The 22,972-nt window shown below is 43.0% G+C and overlaps 1 protein-coding gene and 1 non-coding gene across 3 annotated transcripts in view; one reads left to right on the top strand and one right to left on the bottom strand.

The window, feature by feature from the left end:
• ASAP1 (ArfGAP with SH3 domain, ankyrin repeat and PH domain 1) overlaps positions 1–22,972 on the top strand; it is a 346,825-nt gene that overhangs the window by 247,492 nt on the left and 76,361 nt on the right. For both annotated transcript variants that reach the window (XM_053896107.1, XM_053896106.1), the window contains exons 6-11: positions 139–213; positions 684–733; positions 6,150–6,279; positions 7,524–7,609; positions 17,985–18,060; positions 19,437–19,523. In XM_053896107.1, coding sequence (XP_053752082.1) covers positions 139–213; positions 684–733; positions 6,150–6,279; positions 7,524–7,609; positions 17,985–18,060; positions 19,437–19,523 — 504 coding nt within the window. The remainder of the gene's footprint in view (positions 1–138; positions 214–683; positions 734–6,149; positions 6,280–7,523; positions 7,610–17,984; positions 18,061–19,436; positions 19,524–22,972) is intronic.
• On the bottom strand, positions 9,509–9,581 carry TRNAQ-CUG (transfer RNA glutamine (anticodon CUG)). Its single transcript has one exon. It is a non-coding gene; the product is annotated as a tRNA-Gln (tRNA).

Here is a 22,972-nt window from a genome sequence, read left to right as displayed (position 1 = left end):
CAGGGTCAGCAAGATGGTGCGTGAAAGCCCTTACGCAGAGTCTGCTGTGTGCAAAGTGTCCAGTCCACAGTAGCTGATTTTGTTATTCTGCACGCACTTCCTTTTTTAACCGTCTTCCGTGTTTGCTTTACTTTCCAGCTCCAGGGTCTGAGCCACAATGTGATCTTCACCTTGGACTCCTTGTTGAAAGGAGACCTGAAGGGAGTCAAAGGAGTAAGTGTTCAGAAATTTGATTTTCACTTTAACTGGAAAGGATTGATTTTTCCCCCCTCTTTAAAGATCATAGCGTTACTTGCATTTGAAAGGCACTCTGAACATTTCTAGCGTAAAAACTACTTGGAAAATGATCATTGGAAAAGATGTGCCGCTTCACACAGTGTTATTGACTGAGGAATAAGATGAGGCCCTTTCCGGATTATCGGTGAGAGCCCACGGGGCTGCGGGGAGTCTGTGCTGAGCCTTGGCCGCGCCACCAGCCACCCCGCAGGCATCGCAGCGAAGGCCCCCCTTCCCGCTCACTCAGGCTCCTCGTCTACGACACACACTGTGACGTGCGTGAGAGTCTGTCCTGTTTCACGCGTCCTTTAGAGGAAAGCATTTTCGCTGCCATGTTATTTCCGCACTGTTTGCTTGCCTTTGAGCAAAAGTGAATCCAGTCTCAAGTTCGTTTTCTCTTTCCTAAGGATCTCAAGAAGCCGTTTGACAAAGCTTGGAAAGACTATGAGACAAAGTTGTAAGTCATTTTTTTGTTGTTTGTTTTTTATAGTTGTTCATTTCTTAAGAAAAAGTTAACTAGAAGAAGGACAGAGCTCTTACCTGATCTCTTTTGGACAAGAACTCGTTGAGTACCTCCTTGTAAAGGCTAAGAGCCCGGGTGTGCTGACCTGACCGGAGGTGTTTATGACTCCTCCTCGTCATAGGAGGAGGGAGGTGCGCTGTTAACTCCCAAAAATTTGTGAGCCCGTGGCTGCTGACGCTGACTATCAAGTTGTCCATCTGACCGTTGCAACTTTTCTCTAATTACAGCTAGTGTATAACTGTAGGCTGCTTACATTCCTGCATAGCAATTAGGAAACGATAAAAATTCATAGCTAGCGTTTGTGATCTCCTTCTGCCCGCCGGGGCCTGTGCGCCGTGTTCTACCTGCGTGACCGCCACACCGTGACTTCACCGTCTGGTTGTGGATTGGGGAACTGAAGCCTGGAGAGACTGAAGGGATTACAGGAGGTCATGGAGCTGGGCGGTGTCACGCTGCCTTCCCCAGGGTCTGTGTGGCCCCTGAGCCGGAGCAACGCGTCACGGGCACGGCGGGCCCGCCCGGCGGGTTGTTGCAGGGACTGTGGAAATAACGCACACGAAATGCATGGTGTGGGCCTGGCTCACCTTCCTGCCGTACGAGTCAGACCATCTTCCCTTATTGCTACTCGAAGACATTTGTATTATCAGGAGGTGTGGTGGGAGGAGAAGTATATTTAAAAGCACTTAATAAAAAAGGTTGGCTGTAAACTTGGATAGCTGTCACCATGAGAGAATAAAAGCGTTTCTGGAGACAGCAGTAACAGCAGAATGAAAACACCAACAAAAGAAAAACAAATTCGGGGTTAAATTTGTTTTTTGCCAGACTACTTCTACAAATGCTTATGTAATAAACGCACTGTTGGAGACTTGCTGCCTTAGGAATACTTTTACGCATTGATGGTTATAAATGCAGCTGAGAACAGAAGGGCTCTTAAAATGGTCAGTGATGGAGTGAACAGTATAGGCCATCCTGTCTTTCTGTATTAAAAAAGATCATCAGTGCTCACTCTTGTGAGCTAAGTGCTGCCCTGCCCAGAAGCAACTTCACGCCCTGGGCTTGGAATAGAACTAAGTACATACAAAAGGGGCCCGAGTCCACAGAAGGGAGAAAAAAACAAAACAAAACACCTTTGCTCTACACTTGTGGAATAGATCTCTTTTGTAGGACATGGAAATAAAACAAGGTACAGTATGTGCTTTGGCAGCTGAAATACTACCAGTGTTGGGTAGTGGAACTGTATTTTTGGTATTTTATAAAAATACAGTTGGCACAAGACCTGGTGGTCAGTATTATGAATGTCCTGGAGCAGAAACCATTCTAGGACGATCTAGGTGCCCTTCATGGCGCTTTGCTCAACTGTACTCAGACTTGTCTGGTTGCTCACTAGTCTGTATTGTCCTCTGGCATCTGACCCCGGTGAGTGCAGTGACCATATCGTCCTCGCGTTTGGTGTTAATCTCCCAGTGCCTACCCCTAGCAGTACCTTGGGCACATAGCTCGTGCATAGGGAATAGTTGCTGCAGGAATGAAAGAATTATCCAGATCTGGAAATGTGTATCAGGATTCATCATTTAAGTGGGTCGTGATTTTAGGATTTCACCAAAAGGTTGTTGTTTTATTTTTCTTTTTTAATAAACCTCTATCGGGGCACCTGGGTGGCTCAGTCGGTTGAGCGTCTGACTTCGGCTCAGGTTGTGATCTCTCAGTTTGCGAGTTCGAGCCCCACATCGGGCTCTGTGCTTACAGCTTGGAGCCTGGAGCCTGCTTTGGATTCTGTGTCTCCCTCTCTCGCTGCCCCTCCCCTGACTCACACTCTGTCTCTCTCTCCCTCTCAAAAATAAATAAACATTAAGAAATAAATTAATAAAAATAAATAAATAAATAAAATAAACCTCTATCAACAAATGATTTTCCTAAGATATGCTTCTTCCTCACCATGTATAGTGGTATAAGAAGAAAAAAAAAAACCCCAAATGTTTGATTATTTGATGTGATAGGGCTCATTTGATTATGAATTACAGAAAACAAAACAACATACAAAAAAAAAAAGAAGTTAATTTATTAGCTTTGATAACCAGGAGGCTGGGCTGTGGTCTTCCATTTAGAACCCGGGAGGCAGTGAGGCATAATAGTTTAGACCACACACTGGGGAGTCAGAGACCATGGGAGAATCTCAGTGGTGCCACTTCCTGGCTTTGTGACTTTGAGCCAAGATACTTAACTTTGATGATCCTCACCTGTAAAACCATAGAAGCGTTAACCACTTCTCAAGGCTTCTGTGAAGACAAGATAACATAATATGTTGAAGTAATTGCCTGTTGACAGACATACAGTTGGCCAGTCAGTTGTTTCTAGCAAGTTTTTTAAACCATCAAATAGTACTTGGTCAAAATAACACCCATACATAAAAGAAAGCATTAAATAGCGCTTGCAACGGTTAAGACGGACTCTGCATAGAATAGAAACTCCAATAATAATGGCCTCGACAAGAGTCTATCCGAGTAGAGCGTCTAGGGCAGACCAGGCACCGTTCACAGCACTTCTGTGTCACAGAACACACTTCTGTGTCACAGAACACTTCTGTGTCACACCACTGTAAGAATGTCCCTGCTGCCTTCCCAAGTCTGTGCTGCACCTGATAATGAGGATTCTTTTCCTAACGAGGAACGGGAGGAGGGGATCTTATGTAGGCAATGGACGTGCTTTTCATGGAAAGACACGGTGGTCCTCAGCCCCACCCATCCTGTCCTTTGAGTCCCTCTCCTGTTCCCTGGCTGGTTTGTCTCTGTTCCTCTGTGTTCTCTTGCTGTTTCCTCCTGGTGCACCTGCTGTGCAGCCACAGCACATGAGGGCTCAGCTCCCTCGCACAACTACCCCCCGTGGCTTTCCCACCCCCATCCCTGTTCATCCAGTGTGGTTAATACCACAGTTTATGGATAAACCAGTTGTCAGTGTGAACAACTTCTGTGGCTGTAAATATTCAGTGCCCATCAAATGGTGTTATAATGGACTTTCCATTCTCATCGTACCATTTTCTGCTTTCCCTTAGTGAAATAATTGCCTCATTTCATTTGCCTCCTACTGCTGGAAACGTTTGTGATCTTTTGTTATCTGTTAGAACTGATGTCCAACACCTATGAATGTTTCTGTTTAAAACAAAATAATAGTGTTTCTGTTTAGAACATACACTATGTATGTTGTAACAACGATTATAGATCTGTTATCGTTAGGTTGTCTGGCAGTCCCGTCTGTTCTGTCCTGGAGATTCCCTCCAGAGCCCTTTTGCTCAGCAGCACAACTGTCGTCCTGGGCTGCCCCTTCATGGTAGCTCTCCTCCTTCCTCCTTCCTGGCATGGGCCCATATTTGGCTGGCACACCACTTCCACTCGTTTCCAGGGAACGGCTCTCAAGGAGGGAAAATTTTCAGATTTTTCCATGTCCAGAAATATCTTCATTCTGCATCACACAGAATGAGAGTTTGGCTGAATATAAATCCTCTCATTTTATAATCATATTTGCTCCCATTTCTTTGTGTGGGGTTTGGGGAAGGGGTTCATTTATTTTCAGTTAGAAAATGTGAAAGTCTTTTTTTTTTTTTTTTTTTAATGTTCTACGAAGTTTCTTCATTGACCTTCTCTTTGCAGTTTTTAGCTCTGTAGTTCCCAAAATGTTTCTTATCATTCCTCCCATCTGGTTTCTTTTCTGTTTATTCTCCGAAAAGGCTTCGCCATATAATGTTGGATTCTCTAGGTTGTTCTTATAATTTTTCTCTCTTTTCTGTTCTATTTGCCTATGTTCTGTTTTAGATTATTTTCAACCTTTTATTCTCACTGTTTCAGTCGACTTTTTTAAACCTTTTTTTTCAAGTTCTTCAAGTTTTTAAAGAGCATGAGTGGGGGAGGGGCAGAGAGAGGGGGAGACACAGAATCCGAAGCAGGCTCCAGGCTCCGAGCTGTCGGCACAGAGCCCGACGTGGGGCTTGAACTCATGGACTGTGAGATCATGACCTGAGCTGAAGTCGGATGCCACCCAGGCATCCCACAGTCATCTTTTTTTTTTTAATGTTTTATTTATTTTTGAGAGAGAGAGAGAGAGAGAACAGGTGATGGGGCAGAAAGAGAGAGACAGAGGATCCAAAGCAGGCTCTGACCCAAAGTGGGCTCTGCACTGACCGCAGATGCGGGACTCGAACTCACAAACTATGAGATCACAACCTGAGCCCAAGTCCGACACTTAGCCAGCTGAGCCATCCAGGCATCCCTCAGTTGACTTTCTTAATTTGGCTATCATATTTTAAATTTCCAAAGCCCTTTTTCTCAGTTCATTGGGAGTTTTTGGTGGCCTTTGTATAGTTTCTTCTTCTTGTTTCATAGATACACTATTTTACCTTTCTGAGGATTTGATTATATTTTATAAAGTAGTTTCTCTCTTACTGCCCCTGGTTCTCTCACCACCGCCTACCCACTCCCTGACTTGTTATTTTGAACCCCTGCTTTCATTTTGGAGCCTTTCCTCAGTTACCTTATCATCTTTCACCACCCATTCATATTTCAGAGTAAAGCAGCCAAAAGTTGATAGAAGGCTCCTGTACATCAACAGGGCTTGTCAAGAACGCAGTGAGCTGCCTCCTTGGGTTTTAGGTGTTAGGATGTCAAGACAGCTTTTTTTTTCAGGAACATTCTAAATGTCAATATCCAGAACTGTGTCTTCTGGCACCATTCAGCTCCCTGAGCCCCGTGTCTAGTGATGTATATGATGGCAATCTGGAAGCAACAAAGGCCAGAGAGGGATTCCAAATTGTAGATTAGGATCTCTCCCATCCTTATTTTGTGCAGGCCACTGCCAGACGATGGAATGATTAAAGTGTGTTATGGGGATATGGAAATGGCCCAGGTTTAGAAGAATATCGGAAATTACCTTTGACTACTTTTTGTGCATGCCCACTATGCGCTTTGATTGTCCTGAAATAATTCTCAGACTCTTAATCTGTTGGCAATCAGGATACACCTAAGGTCTCCAACTTTCTGATACTTTTTCATCGATGAGTAACGTACTTTACCCAAGAAAAAAATCAACTGTCAGAATTTTTTCATGCAGACCAAAATGTGAGAGAATGTATAAGAATTCATCCATGTGTAAGATCAGACTTAAAAGGCAAGGTTTCCTAGGTGAAAATTTATACGATGTGTGTTCTCTTTGAATGTTACTTTCCATCAACGTTACCGACTTAAGAGTTCCTGCTGCTTAACCTTTAGTAAGAAACAATCAGTGACTCTTGTTAAAGGGAAGACAAAAAGGAAAGACAGGAATGTTTGTTTTTGTTTTTAAATGATGGCATCTTTAATTACAGTACAAAAATTGAGAAGGAGAAGAGAGAGCACGCAAAGCAGCATGGAATGATCCGCACGGAGATCACGGGAGCCGAGATCGCAGAAGAAATGGAGAAGGAGAGACGCCTCTTCCAGCTCCAAATGTGCGAAGTAAGAACAGCTTTTGCAAGCATTTGCCTGGCGTTTGGTTAACTGTGATCTTTCCTGCTAGTCAGCAGTTTTTCTGCTTAACTGCAGGCTGTTTGGTTATTAGAGGAGGGGACCGTTTCTTAAGGGTTCTCGTCTCCGTTTTTCTCCAAGCCTTTTGGGATCCGCCATTTCACTGTTGTCTCATATTTTGAGCCTTGGTCCTGTGGGGCTGTTTATGCCAAAACAGGATTCTTTGGTGAGAACTTTAATGTTGCTTGTGAGTGAGTGTGGAAAAAAACATCTGGTGAGGAGTAACACTGGTGAACATGAAGCCTTACTGATCCAGGTTAAGAGCATGTGTCTTTTTTAACCATGTGTCCAGTGGAATGAAAGCTGAAATAAAGTAGTCATGAAGAAAGTCTGAGTTCATGAAAGAAATGTAATGAAAGCATGTTCCCTTAAACTTTGAGCAGCGGTTCTCAAACTGGGTTCCCAGCGAGCGCTGGTCCTCCTTGACCTGGCGTCCTGCCATTCTGACGCTAACGTGTAACAGTTCCTTTATCAGTTTTCCAAAAATACTAAAACGGATAGAATTTTCTCAATTTTAAGTGTTTCTTTTTTTAAAAAAATACTCTTTTTTTCCTCCTCTTCAACCTTTTAGCTTCTTCTTGAACCTGTCTGCTCGTATGCACTTCTTTATAATAAAACAAGTAAAAAAAAAGCAAACAATATCAACAGAAAGTCTTGGATACTGGTAAAAATCAGAGCTAGTAGTGTTCATTAACTGCTTGATTAATAACAGGTTATTGTAACGTTAATTTTTCTTACTCTTTCATTCTTGAGTACCGGAAACTCTTCCTAAAAGTTTCAGTACCTCACCGCATATTCCATAAAGAGAGTGCAATTTTACTGATTTTCTGCCAAGAACGACCTGTCTTTCAGGTTTCGATCATGTGAACTCTAAGTTTGAGATCCACTGCACCAGGGGGAAATAATCAAACATTCTAGAATGTTTTGCTGTGTTTGATTTCTGCTTGTAGAGTAAACTAATCTGGAGTGTTGTAAACCATTAACACTCTAATCATGTCGTTTGTACACTCGTGACTGTGCCTGATCGTCATTCCCCAAATGAAACTCCCCCTGTCTGAAGGCAGCCAAGGTTCAGTAGCTTGTGCAGATTCACGATCGGTATTCTGCTCCCCAGACCCAGGACTGGGAAACCCTGTCTGTAACAGTCAACATACAATTCTGTTTTATTTCCACAGTATCTCATTAAAGTTAATGAAATCAAGACCAAAAAGGGTGTGGACCTGCTGCAGAATCTTATAAAGTATTACCACGCTCAGTGCAAGTAAGTGGAACATGGCGGTCGTGATTGTTAGCCCCAGGAAGGACCCCCTTTACTTCTTTGCCTTTCTTATGTTCCTTTCTTTCTGCTCTTCATTTGGTCGCTGTACGTACCCATATAACCTTCCACAGCCACATGGTAGGAACTCGTATGATCTTTCCATCTTCGTCGTTTTCTGTAAATCAGTAACTCCTATCAGTGCAACTGTTACTCAAAAATGCTGTCTTACTTAACAAATCCTAACATTGGCCCTGCTCTGGCCACAGATCCATATATCCCTGTCACTGCAGAGGCCTTCTCGGTGACCCCCTCCCCCTCCTCCCGTACTTGGCATCTTACCTATTACTGGCTCATTTGTACCACATATACCTACTTGGATTTTTTTTTTCATCATCTGAATTAGACAAAATTAAATACCTTGGACATTAAGAATACTTTGCCTCTATGGGGCACCCGGGTGGCTCGGTCAGTTAAGCATCCAACTTCGGCCCAGGTCATGATCTCACAGTCCATGAGTTCGAGCCCTGCATCGGGCTCTGTGCTGACAGCTCAGAGCCTGGAGGCTGCTTCAGATTCTGTGTCTCCCTCTCTCTCTGCCCCTCCCCCACTGATGCGCGCATGCTCTCTCTCTCTTTCTCTCTCTCTCTCAAATATAAACATTTTTTTAAAAAAGCTTTTTTAAAAAAGAATACTTAGCCTCCTTACTTGAATGCCTGTGTAATTAGAGGTATGCTTTGAGAACGATCCATTGTTCTATACCAGCACCATTTTTATTTATGAACATTGCATTTTTATTCTCTTTGAGATTCTCTGGCATTTCATTTGCTTATTTACTTCTTGTTGACTTACTGGATTAGCTTTCACGGTTTTCTCATAGAGTTTTATGTGAAAACATGCCCATTTTTAAATTTTTTTTTAATATTTATTTATTCTTGCGAGAGAGGGAGACAGAGCATGAGCAGGGGAGGGGCAGAGAGAAAGGGAGACACAGAATCGGAAGCAGGCTCCAGGCTCCAAGATGTCGGCACAGAGCCTGATGCGGGGCTCGAACTCACAAACTGTGTGATTATGATTGGCACCGAAGTCAGACACTTAACCTACTGAGCCACCCAGGTGCCCCCCAATTTTTAATGTTCTAAGAACATCTTTGCATTCAACTGAGACGTGGGGAAGTCAGCGTTATTACTGTGGGACACACACAAGGCATGAGTCAGACAGAAAGATGAGTTCGGACCCTGGCTCCGCAGCCTGGTGACCATGTGATCTTCATCGGGTGCTTCTCTACACCTCAGTATCCTCATCTGTCAGGTGGGACTCAGGTTCGTAGATGTGAGAATTAAATGAGAATAGTGCATGTGGGGCGCCTAGCCTGGTGCCGGCCACAGTGTATGTGCCGACTACTCTCAGAGCCCGAGGGCTCCTGAAACCATGTCTGTGTGCACATATTGTACAGAATTGTTTCTCTTCGGGAAAAATTTTAATGATCAAATAGTTATTTACATAAATTGCCCTTGCTAACTTTTTCCTGCCCTTCAAAGCAAACTCTACCTTGTATAATGAATGGGTTTCACATATAAAAATAATCCATCGACGTGGAAACAATTTCATGTTTGTAAGATAAAGTTTGCTTGTGGAAGCCTCACACAAAAGAACTGATCTAACCTTTGGCTTTATAGCTCAGTGGGGCACATAGGAAACTTTGAAATGCGTTGTGGTGGCCCCTTATTTGAGTCTAGGGTCGAATTTTCACCTTTCAACAACTTGTTTTCCTAGAAACATACCATTGCTTTGCCACCTTAAGAAATAAGTGAGCTTCTCAGTTACAGTACTTGGGCAGCAAATCTGGACACCTAATTTTAGAAATCTCTCTCTCTTTCCTTTTTTTTTTTTTAGTAAGCTCTACGCCCAACGTGGGGTTCGAACTCATGACCCTGAGATCCAGAGTCACATGCTCTACCAACTGAGCCAGCCAGGCGCCCCAGAAGTCTCTTTTGATCTCACATTCTCTTAGTCTGTGCAGAAGGGTTTAACCTCCACTAACATGAGTTTTCCAAACTGTAAGATGTTTTGCAAACTACTTTTACAAGTAGTCGGTAAAGGTAGAAAGAAGAGCACTTCTGACCTATAGAGCTAACACATCCTCCCTTTATTCGGCCATTCCCGGCTGTTTCCCTTTCCAGAGCTATTTATCAATCTCCTGACAAAGGCCAGGAGCTTTGTAGGTTCTGGGGTACAAAGACGAAACAAGACTGTACCCTTAGGAGTTAATTGTCTGATACAGGAAGTAAGTTGGAACATCGTCATCACAGTGGGCCCAGGAAGGAACAGATGACATGGGCATTAGGAAAAGGGGAGACTTTCATCCAGGGGCACTGAGGAGAGCTCCTTGAAGGGGTGGTCGCGGTCGGGATTAGACTTGGGGGATGGCTAGCATCCGGCCGTTGAAATCTGGGAGAAGAGTTCTCCCCCCCGCCACACGGGGGGCAGAGAGAGATCAGCAGGAGGAAACCCTACACAGTAAAACCTTTGTGGGGAGAGGTATCCAAAAACATCAAGGAGTAAAGTGAGTTCGAATGGGATTCAGCCCTAGCTGCCTCATGGTTGAACCTCAAGAATGCCCACACAGCGAAAAGCCAGGGTAGTATTCTTTATTTAAAAAAAAAAATTTTTTTTAATGTTTATTTATTTTAAAGACAGACAGAGCGCAAGTGGGGAAGGGACAGAGAGAAAGAGAGACACAGAATCCGAAGCAGGCTCCAGGCTCTGAGCGGTCTTCACAGAGCCCGGTGCAGGGCTTGAACCCACAGACCGGGAGATCATGATCTGAGCCAAAGTCAGAATCAGTCAACCGGCTGAGCCACCGAGGTGCCCCAAGGGTAGTGTTCTTAGAGGACTCTTACTCTTTCCTCCTTCAGGCAATCCCTCAAAAACCCTTAATAGACATATAATAGACTTGTAAAGCATCTCTACTTAACTCAGAGACCGTGATTTCATATTCAAAGTACCTATTCCAGTTTCCCAAATGATGTTCAGTGCAAAGTCAGGTGGTGCCCCAAAGCGAACTTGCTCTTGCAGCACCTTGGATAGTCCAGCACCCCAGTGGGAATATGCAGCTGCTGTAATGGAAAAACAAAGGGAGCAGAAAAGAAGAGCTTGTGACTCTTTGCTAGCCATTTCAGCTCACCTGCACCATTCGCTCCTCACTTTCAGACACGAACATTGTGGGGAACATCCTAGTTTCGGGACAAATGCGTTCTCCTGCTGCTCGCTCCTTTTCCCTAGCAAGGATACCTAGCAAGTATCATTATGATCTGTCTGTAGGATCACAAGCACTTACAAACATTCTTCTATTACCCTTAATTTAAAAACCATAACAGCTAACCTTCGTCGAAAGCAGTAGGGAAAGTGTCGCTCAGGAAGGATGAGTAACTTGCCCAGAGGCACGTTCACTCATTCAGTAGATGCTCAGTAAACGTGTGTCAAAATGCGCAATAGAAAAGAAACCAAAGCAAAAACATAAGTAAATTGGACTTCAAAAGTGAAAGGTTTAGTGAGGGAACGGACACTATTAAGAAAACAAAAAGACAACCCACGGAATGGGAAGAAAATAGTTGCAAGTCATTTCTCCGATAAGGGTTTAGTATCCATAATATATAAAGAACTCTTACAGCTCAACAACAAAAATATAACCCAGTTTAAAAATGGGCACAAAATTTGAATAGCCATTTCTCCAGAAAAGAGACACAGTGGCCAAAAGCACAAGAAAAAAGTCTCAACATCATCAGTCACTGGGGAAAATGCACATTAAAACCACAATGAGATACCACTTCGTACGAACTAGGGTGGCAGTATTTGAAAAACAATAGCGACGACAAAGTGGAAAATAGGTCTTGGCGAGACTGTGGAGAAGTTGGAGCCTTCAGGACACCGCAGAGAGATTTCCATCTCTCCAAACTGGTGCAGCTGCTTCAGAAGACAGCTCGACAGCGCCTGAGAACGGAAAGCTGAGGATCGTTTAATGTTGCCGTCCCACTCCTAGGCCTGTACCCAGGAGAATTAAAAACAAATATTTAAGCAAAAATGGGTTCATACATGTTTATGGCATCATTATTCACAATAGCCAAAACGTGGAAACACCCAACTATCCATCAACTGATGAACCGACAAACAAAATACTGTGTAGCAATGCAATGGAGTATTATTCGGCCATAAAAGAGAATGCAGTATTCAGACCACGTAGGGAGACGTCACCAAAGAAACACGACTGCTGACTGCCCAGCAAGATGGACCTGGGCACTCAGATGCTCCTCACCTTCCCCAGTCCTTGGAATGTGGCCTCCCCACATGCCTTTACCACTCCCAGAGGCTGCCCCAAGGACATAGCCTTGAGATGGTGATGTGCTGTTGCAAATACCTGCATGGTATATACATGACTGAGCACAGGTAGGGCCTCTTTGTAAACTTCCGAGATTTGGAGGCAGGTACAGGGATCCAGGCACCTTGCTGCCTCCCAAGACAACCCGCGAACATAAGCTCCCTTCACTGTCATTAAAACTGCCACCTACCAACCTGGAGTGGCCTGATGCTTTCTCGGGTCTCTCCCTGCCCTCTGATGACAGGGGCCACTTTCAGACCATACCCAGGAAGCTCCCAGGAGGGTTACAAATCCACATACATGGTACAACATGGATGAACATCTCCAGCATTATTCTAAGGGAAAGAAGCCAGGCATGGAAGGCCACACATCATATGATTCCATTTAAATGAAATGTCCAAAAAGACAAGTCCACTGAGACAGAAAGCAGGTGATTGTTTGCTGGGGAAAGGAAGAATTGAGAATCACTGCTAACAGGAGCAGGTTTCCTTTTTGGGGTGATAGACATGTTCTGGACTTGGGTAGGGTGACCGTTGCACCACATTGTGAATATACTCAAAACTACTGAATTGTACACTTTGAAATGGTAAATTTCATGTTACGTGAATTTAACTCATTTTTTTTTAACACAGAAAACAGCAACAAAGCAAAAACAAAGATCCATGACCTCATGGAACTTATAATCAGGTGACAGAACCAAGTCTTGAACCCAGGTCTCTGTAACTCCAGAGTGCATGCTCTCAGTTGTCAGAAATCCGAATCTGGTAAGCCTGGACTCGGGCCTAGACATCTCTATTCCAAAGAGTCTTTTTATGAGATACCAACATATCACTCTTGGCTCACTCTTTGAACTGTCAAGATGTATTTGTAGTTAATTAGTACTTACACTAATTAAGTTTCTTCAGTACCACAGGACACACAAGGAATGTATCTAGGAGGAAATGTCACCCTGGGTAGCTGGAAATCAGTACCTAAAGCTTGGAAATAAGCTTTCAGGTGGGATTGATGGTTGACGTGTTTAAGAAGTCGCTTATTTTTGTTTTGTTCTATGATTTGATTTGTTTTAAAGAACGATACGCTCTATGATACTACAGGACATGCTGACTTCTTTTGAAAATAATATTATTGTCTCTGAGCATTTCAGCCTTTGGCCAAATGCTTTCTAAGCTGAGCAGAATGTGTGATGGGGGTAGCAGACACTCCTATCTCTATTTCTTTTAAATTAAGTTAGGGGCGCCTGGGTGGCTCAGCCGGTTAAGCGTCCGACTTCAGGTCAGGTCATGATCTCGCAGTCCGTGGGTTCGAGCCCCGCGTCGGGCTCTGTGCTGACAGCTCAGAGCCTGGAGCCTGTTTCAGATTCTGTGTCTCCCTCTTTCTCTGACCCTCCCCTGTTCATGCTCTCTTTCTGTCTCAAAAATAAATAAATGTTAAAAAAAAATTTTTTTTTAATTAAGTTAAAAGCAGAGAGAACATAGTGTCTCCCTTTCCCATCGTTTGGACAAAATAAGCAGAGTAAAAAGTGAAGTTGGTAGCAACTTTCTCAGGCTAGAGAAGTCTCTGCCTCGCTCAGAGGAGGGTGTGTTCTGCCCGGTGGATGGGGGACTGTTGTGTTCAGTGTTCATGAGCTTGCACTCTGCAGCGATGGGTGTGTGACAGCCTGTCAGGATAAATGGGGGGGTCCTTCTGACTGTCCGTTGGCATCTTATATTTTTCTAGCACTCTATGTCATTAAACTATGGTCCTGTTTCTTTCAAGCTGCTTATTTAAAAAGTGAAGCCAATGCAGCTGTGTCCCTAAGGTCAGAGAAGTAATGAGGCTCATTTTGCTGGCCTGTGGCCGTCATGTTTTGAACTGTTTCTCTGTGCCTGGCGTTTTAAGAACATTATTGCGGTGCTCACAAGAACTCTCCCAAGGTACATATGATTATCTCCATTTCCTGTATGAGGACACAGAGATGCAGGGATTCAGATATTATGCTGTTACTCAGTGGATTTAGACCCAGGATGTAGACCCGGGTCAGCCTGATTTGTTTAACTACCTGTGCTCCAGAGGTAGGAAAATTTACACTCAAATCCCAACTCTGCACTTAATGACTAGATGACCCTTGTTAAGTGGCTTGACCTCTCTTGGCCTCAGTTATTTTGTCTGTTACAGGTTAATAATAATAATTATCTACTTTGTTGGCCTCTAATGAGACTTGAAAGGGGATACTTAATTGTCCTAATAGTGAGTGACTGACACAGAGTAAATACTCAATTATGTGCCAACTGCCATTATTATTATTACTGTTAATCATCGTCTGTTTTCCAGAGATCTCATTATATTTCAGTAATTTACAGAGAAAGTGGCCAAGGGACTAGTGGGATGTCAGAGAGGTAATTTCGCCTTCTACCGGGAAGGCTCACGTGTTTAAGTTGAGTGGCAGGTAATGAGAACGGACACTTGGGCTTCATTTTCCAATTAACAAAACACTTTCATGTGTAGTACCTCATCCGGTGCTCCTGGAAGCCAGAAAACGTCCCGCCTTTGGAGACGATCGGACTCATTTTCAGACAGGGTCAGTAATCTGCCCAGGGTTCCACATACCGCGAGCCTTAGAGCCAGACTATGATCTGCTTTTGACTCTGAAGTTCACGCATTTCCAGTGAACCAGAGCCAGCTGAAGTGGAGGAAGGAAACGGGACACAGAAACCAGCTGCCCCCAGTGAGATGCTGTGGCAGGTGACGGGGGACTGTGACACGGAGCCCACCCAGCTCACAGCTGAGTCACAGAGGGGAGGGGTCACCAGAGAGGGCACAGTTGACAGCACGTTGGCCATTGCTCACTCATGACTGTGTTACTAACCTCAGGACCATTTTGTCCTCCCTGCCACCTGTCCCCTGCATCCTGCTCCGGTTTCTCACCAAAAACCAGAAGTCAAAACCAGAAGTCAGCGCTAAAATAACTTTCTGCGAGGGGCTCAGCTCAGCCTTCCAGACTAAATGTCGGGGGTTTTTTCTATAATTTTTTTTTTTTTTTTTTTTGCCTAAGATCTCAACTTTTTTAGAAAATAATTAGCAAATGAAGCTAACAAAAAAGAAAACCTATAATCTCAGATTACTGGGTTTATGTATATGACTTACTTACAAAAATTGGATCCTATTATAGATTAAAATGATTTCTCATTATATTGACTTTTCTGAGTCTTTGTTCATAATGTTCTGAAGAATCCAAGTGCAAAAAGCAGACTTTTTGGGGTGTTCCTTCAGCCTTAGAAGTAGTAGGGATTTGTCCCCCTTCCAGCTTGCTTTCGCTGCTGATAAATAACTTTATCATTTCATTTTTATCAGTGCCATCTCAAACTAAAACAGTGTCCTCCCTCTTCTTAAAATGTGTGTGTTTTATAATATTTCCATGTGCTGTTCAAATCTGAGTTTGTTTTTTCAGTTTGTCCAGAAGAACTTTCTGCCATGATGGAAATGGTGATACTCTTTACTGTCTAACATGGTACCCACTGGCCACGTGTGGCTGCTGCACACTTGAAGTGTGGCTACTGAGACTTCAGGAACTGAATTTTAAATTTATTGAGCTTTCATTAAATTAGCTGCTAGTGACTATCCCGTTGCAAAACCCACTCTACAGCATTGTCATTTAAACTCACCTTTAAAAAAAGATGGTAATTAAATTCCTTTCACGTTGAGTGAAAATGAGACACTTTTACAAACATATCTGTGACCAGTCTGTATCCTTCTGGGAAGGACATGACTCATGATAAACCCACGCAGCCCCAGGAAAGAAAGCTAACATGTGCTGAGCACGTCCTAACTTTGCAGCGCTTTGTGGAAGGATTTCATATGTGTTATCTCCCCACTGAATACAGGTAACACGAGCAGAAGTGACTCACCAGGGTCCCACCCCAAGTAAATCCTGGAGCCGATTTTGGGCGATAATCCTCTGACCCTAAGGCTCTTGCTTTTTCTGTTGTAGGGAGTTCTGACAGCATCCACCTTACACTGATGTGTTCTGCCTTCACACACTTTCTCCGGAAATTATCTAAGTATCAGAGGTCAGAACTGGTTTTGCTGTGATTAACTTTGTAGCCGTACAAAGTTAATGCCTCCTTGACAAACACTTTTTCCTGAATGTAGATGATGCTGGTTCAGGTTGATGTTCATGAATAGCCTTCTCTGGACAGAACATGGCCGGCTCCTCTAAAGCTAGCATTCGGCCTGGGTGTAGCCAGTGCTGAAAAATGCCATCCCCTGGACAGGCAAGACAAGGGAGGCAACAACTGAGCTGAGCCACAGTAGAAGTGGAGTAGGGAAGGGCATTTCAGCAGGGAAACAGCATATGCAAAGGCCGGGGGAGTTGCTGGAAAAAAATGTAACATGGCTAGAGTTCATATTTTTTAAAGGAAAGTGGTAGGAGATAAAACCGACAAGATGTTCAGGGGCCAGTATATAAATGTTATTCAATTCTCTACCGAGAAGTTTAACTTTCATCCCGACAAGCAGTGGTGAACAGTCAAATGGCAGAAGAGGAGAATTTACATGTAGGTCTCCAGTTGCATGGTTAACCAGAATGCTCTCCTTTCTCCCATCCCTGTTGCCAAAGGCTTTCTGAAGATCGTATTTCCCTTCCTTATTTTAGTAAGGGTTCTCAGCTGAATATGTCAACCTTAAAATTTTTTGGAACGTGTCGGATTTCGGTAATCGCTTGTTGGAGGGCCAGTTCTGGTACCGATATATATACATCCCAAGATGTGCCCTAAAACTTCTTGGTCGTGCTTATTCTTAGTCACTCACTGAGCATCTGCTTGGTGTTGGGCCCACTGCGTTCCAGAGATGAGACAGCCCTCATCCTCAAGGACCTCATTCTTTGGTGGGGAGACAGCAACAGATGAAGCGTAGGGAGAAATAACCTGCTGTGGGGCAGGGTTAGAGGAGCCTCCAAGAAAGGAAAGAAGATTCTAAACACTGAAACAAGTGGGACTCCTCAGTGGAGGCGTCAGACAAGAAATCTCTTCGCTTGGTAGTCATGAGCAAGGGCGTCAGAATCAGAACCTGGCCCCGAATCCCCGTTTTGCCACTTAACTAGTTGTGTGAGCAAGTCAGGGACTCAGCCTGTGCCTCCATTTATCCTCTGAAATGGAGATGAGATTGAAGTGCTTGTGCACTCCTTGGGGTTGTTGTAGGGAGTTGTCGAAATAACACCCAAAATGCACGGCATGCTGAGCTCGTGAATGCGCGTAACATGTCAATGCTGATTATTATTCAGGGTGTGGTGGTGCCAGTCTGGTTGTTCCCAGGGCAGGATGCCATCAATCCAACTTCCTGGATTTCAAGCATGCACCCAGGGGTCTTTGGGGAACTGAAAGATGTCCAGCTTTCCTGAGACCTTTGTTTCTAGAAAAGTCCCTCTTCTCCTTACAACGTCTAATTCATCCTCATGATATTCCACTGGTTAATGTGTGTGTCTCTCTCTTTCGAATTCAAATATGGCACCACCAGGAAGAATGGTTCTATAAATAGATGGGAATGCACACAAAATCACTGTGTTGGGACCACAGCTATAATTCACAAGGTCTATGTGATAGCTGCGAGCACATGTCAGATGGTGCCCATGACCTGTTTGTCGGTGCATCTTTGTAAAATACTGAAATTCATTTATAAGTGTTTTCTGTAGGGGCGCCTGGATGGCTCATTTGGCTAAGCATCTGACTCTTGATTTTGGCTCAGGTCATGATCTCACAGTTCATGAGATCGAGCCCCACATCAGGCTCTGCACTGACAGTACAAGCCTGCTTGGGAATCTGTCTCTCCCTCTCTCTCTCTGCCCCTCCCCAGCTTGTGTGCACGTGCTCTCTCTTTCTCCTTCTCTCTCTCAAAGAATAAATAAACTTTAAAAACAGTGTTTTGTGTAACTTATGTGGGCAGAGAGTAAATATATATAGGTTTTTCAGGTGACTAGGGTTTATTTCTTTTTTTCTACTTTTGGTAAATTTGTGGTGTTCTCCATCATAGTTTCTTTCAAGATGGCTTGAAAACGGCTGATAAATTGAAACAGTACATTGAAAAACTGGCTGCTGATTTATATAATGTAAGTATTTTATAAAATACATGCATTTTAAGTTGCTTTTGTAGCTAAATATCAGGAAATTTGAAATCTATAGTAGAAGAACTTTAAAGAAGCAAGAGTAAGTGATGTGTCTGTATAAACCTAACAGTTTAACCACAAAGTTGTTAGTGATCAGATATCCTAGAGTATGTTTTTGAGGCATAGGAAAAGCAGGGATATGTTACCAGTGGTTCTAGAAGGCTCTCCCTTTGGGGGCCTGTAGCATCATCCCATGTGAGTGTCCTGCAGTCAGTGTTGCAGATGTTTTGCCTCTAGAAGGACAGAACTTAAGACTATCTCACAGTAGGCACATTTATGATTTTTTTTTTTTTTTTGCTTGTTCTGTATTTTCTCTCTTTTGTCTGATACCTAGGTTTCACTTTTATAATAAAATCACAAAAAACCTCTTTGAGAAAAAACTAAGTGCAGGAGTAGAAGTGGCCAGTGTGTTCCCCATAAACCACTTGGTACTAAATAATATGAAAAGTGTATTTTTTTATGAGTACAACCCACATCTGTTGAAGTAAGGTTTCAGAGTTACGAATAATACCTTAGATTTTTATGTAACTTTACACAAAGCTGTGTATTTTTTCCAATTGTCTTTTTTTTTTTTTTTTTTTTAATGTTTACTTATTTTTGAGAGAGAGGGAGACCGAGCACGAGCTGGGAAGGGGTAGAGAGAGAGGGAGACACACAATGCAAAGCAGGGTCCGGGCTCTGAGCTGTCAGCACATAGCCCGATGCAGGGCTCGAATCCACGAACCATGACATGACTTGAGCCGGAGTGAGACGCGTAACTGGCTGAGCCACCCAGGCGCCCCTCCGATTGTCTTTTAATAGTTAACATGGTTCAGGTTGCAGTAAGTTCCAGCTGATTAAAAAAAAGTACCACCAGTCCTTACCCAAGGGCAAAGGGTAAACTTTCATATATACATTAGCCCATTAGGTTCTGGTCCTTTTTAACATGTTCTTCTGACCCATTTAATCACGTCCTGGTATTCCTGCTTACCACCCTTTGAAAAACCAGAAGCAAGTGACTCAATGTTATTTCTTAACTTTGTTTGAAATGGTACTTCAGATTTAATTGTCTTGCCTAGATGTATTATTTAATGAGAAAGCATGGTGCATATTCACTAATTTTAAAACTCACTGATACTTTCATAAGATGAGAAGATTCTGCCTTTCATATATAAAATGAGTTCGTTTAAAAAAAAAAAAATGAGTTCGTGTCAAAAACTTTAATGAGGAAATCAACTCTGTAATTGAACTGTTTAATGACCGGTGTATATTTGGATGAATTAAACTCTGCTCATAAATGTATAAAGATACATGATAAAAGTCATGTTTTTCTGTCACAGATAAAACAGACCCAGGATGAAGAAAAGAAACAGCTAACTGCACTCCGAGACTTAATAAAATCCTCTCTTCAACTTGATCAGAAAGAAGTAGGTGGTCTAGATGTTTCCAGCAGGGTTTCCAGTGTAAGTGAGGTAGCCTGGGATGGCCTTTTCGGGTTTCCTGATCTGCAAAACAGGCATGTCGGCAGCCTCCTGCCACCATGGTTGTGGGGACACATGAGATAGAAGATACAAGTGTATCCCTACCGCATCGCCCATGTAACAGCTGTGCTTTATCTCCTTGCCCTCCTCACACAGAAGATGTTCTTAACGCCCAGGCTGCAGTTCCATGGCCCCTGGGTTTGCCATTCTGGCTTTGCAGACGTGTAATTCAGAGGTGGTGCATCGTCTCCGGGTGAAGTGCACACCCACATCCTCTGTAGATGGCCTCTGTCTTTCCTGGGCAGCCAGAGGGAGGCGGACGCAGAATCCCATAGTACAGAGCAAGCAGTGTTAATGCCACAAGAGACCTTCCAGGGAGTGGCTGTCAGCAGAGAGGGGACTCCGAGTTGAAAACTGCCCGGCGTAGTCAGCAGGCTACAGACAGTTTGGGGCAAGGAGGGTGGAAAATTGAGAGAGGGGGTTTCCGAGGTGGAAACTCAGGCCTAATTACGGACGACCTCGGACGCACGCAACAGGGTGTGGACTTCATGCTAAGGGTAAGCTAAATAGTGAGCACCGTTTGTTACCTAGGGGAGGGTTAAAATGCGCCTGTTTATATTATGAAATTACCATGCATTGGATTTAAGTGCAGTTTCTCAATGCAATATTTAATAATAATCATGTAATATATAGCATTTTTTATATTGCCATTTCCTCATGATATCACCTCACAATAGCAAACTGTACATTCCTAAAATTTCTGAAGGGGTTCATGAGTCCCAAACAAAAACAAGGCAGCCCCCCTCAAACGCGGAAGCAACACTAACCCGTGAAAGCAACCCCAAAGGAAGGTTCTCTTTACTGAGGGAATATAGTCCTCTGGGGTTTCATCAGGTGAGAGAAGTCCACAGCCTGTGACCCTGGGCACCTGCCACCCTGTGGAAATGGGCATCAGTGGCCAGGAAGACGTGTGTGTGTTCCATGTACCTGTGTTGTCCTCAGCTAGCACCTGTACCTGTGTTTCCTGGCCTCTTTTGAAGGTGCTTATTACTGGCATACAAATCCTAGGAGACGTGTCTCCTTGAATGATTTCTCCATGTTAAAGCAATAGAAAGACGTAAATGGAGGAGGGGTAGGAGGTAGATTGCTATTTAGGGAGCAAACTGCAAGTTTTTGTACTTTCCGAAATGCACTTAACCTCTTCCTAACTTTGCTTTGTTGTATAGGATTACTTCCTTCCTGTATGTGGGAGCTTTCAGGGGTGGGAGACAAAGAACTATCTCAGTCCCTTTTTGTCTCGCATAGAGATTGATGTATTCTGCTCACGGCAGCTAAAGAACAAAGTTCATATAAGCCAAAGGAATGTGTACATGACGAAATGCACGTGATTTGATTTAACGCCACTCCAAATGAATAAATGATGAGTGTTCATTAGCCCCATGTCCAGAGTATTTTACAAGTCAGATTGATCTTTCACAGCATGCCTATCCTATTCTCATGCTATTATTGTCTCTCATTGCAAAAATAACTTTAGAAGGTAATGATTTTTAATGACTCAAATAAGAAAGGAGGACCATCTACCATCGAGTTCTTTCCATAGCACTACTATTCGAGAAGAGTGTAAACTGATCTGATAAAGGACCTGAGAAATTAAAAGCACCCAGCAAATTATTTAACCTCTTTGCCCCCACCAGGTTCTAACTTGACTCTTTTAAAGGAAGCTCCAAGAATCTGAGCTGTAAATAGGATCCCCAGATTTTTGGTGGACTTGTTTTTTCTTGTCAAAAGGGAAATTCTTCATTGACTTCTGGCAGATGTTCTATGAGATTAGTTATCTTAAGTTTTGATAGTAGCCTAACTTCCCAAGAGAACTGCTTGCTCCACAACTATCTTTAGGGTTGAAAATATCTTATTTTTAATAATGATACCCATAAATCTTTCTCCAAATTCCAGCGTTTTGAGTCTCTCTCGCTAGCCCATGATAGTGTGGTTTGCAAGGTGTTTGACAGATTCTGTGTTTGGCTCATCTCTCCCTCCACACTGTCTGGCACCCAAAAGCTACTCAGTAAGTATTTACTAAGGTGAAACAGAAGGGAACCTTGGCCCACTCCATGTATCCCTTCCATGAGAGATATGAAGCCTCGTAGTAGAGGTTAGTTTTACGTTGGATACCACAAACATCTATAACCCCATGAAATCAATGAGTAACCGCTTCCAGTTTAAAAAGATTTGAGATTTTACTCCTTAATAATGCATTTTATATGTTAATACAGTTTTCTAATAAGAAAGTAAGGTGATTTATCTGTACTGCTAATAGAGAGTAGGTAATTGAACTAAAAAAAAAAAAAAAAAAAATCACCATAGCTTCCATTTCTTGGCTCCCATTGTGGAATTTCCCCAAGGTTTTAAGTTCATCGTGTAAAGTTTAGTTTTGTATTTTTTGTCCGAATGGATTTCTCACTCGTATTTCTCTTTCCTGAATACACGTTGATTTTTATTATGCTGTCAAAGGATTCAGGACCTGATTCATTCCTTCCGTCGCGTCTTGCTTTGTTAATTATTATGAGTGTTAATGCTCCACGATTTATTTTCGTAAAAAAGAAAAACCTCTTTTCATTTATCTAGACACCCTGCAAAAGCAAGCTAAATGGCCATCATTTGTCAGAGTGCAGAAATAATCATTTGTGGAACTACCTTAAGCCTTAGAACTCATTAGTAGTTAATGTAGGGTTGTCCATGCTAGACTTCTGAAATGAATGGCTTCCTTCCTGCTCAGCTTAATGGAATAGGCTTCCGAGGTCAGAGCCTGGAGATCAGCCACTTTATTCACCTATAAAAGCATATTTGCCCGATGTAGAGCAAAGCCCATTCAGCTCATTATTCAGACTGTAAAGTTTATTTAGGCTGGTCATAAATGTATGTAAGGAATGTCTTAGAGGCAAATTTAGAATGTAATAATTTTCATGTTATTAGCATACAGATCCTTGCTTAAAAAAAGAGAAGCACCCTTATTTTTAAAGCTTGTTTTATTTTAAGGATTAGCAAACTGGCTGTCAGAGATGCATAGTTTTAAAGCGTTCGGACAGACCTAGGAATTCCGTGGGCAGACACAGAGCAGTTTAGTTCAGTGGAAAGCGTTCTGAGGAAGAGAGTTATTCTTTTAATAAGAATTTTTATCCAGGGAGATTTCACGTTTTGTTTTAAATGTTCTGGGGAGGTATAGATATGACAAAGATCCCTGACTCCAGATCCACAGTTAAGTGGTTTTCACATGATGTCATTGGGTAGAAGCAGAAAGATCCTAGGATTTCATTTATCAGCCTGCTCTTGTTTTCACCCATGCCTGCATTCTCCACCACCCCATCTAATTTCCCATCCTGATTGTTCTTTTTATT

This window comes from Panthera pardus, unplaced genomic scaffold, assembly GCF_024362965.1.
Source record: "Panthera pardus isolate Hobbes unplaced genomic scaffold, ASM2436296v1 HiC_scaffold_7, whole genome shotgun sequence".
Taxonomy (NCBI): Eukaryota; Metazoa; Chordata; class Mammalia; order Carnivora; family Felidae; genus Panthera; species Panthera pardus.
The sequence above is the reverse complement of the archived record's forward strand: the minus strand, read 5'-3'. Positions and strand labels throughout refer to the sequence as shown.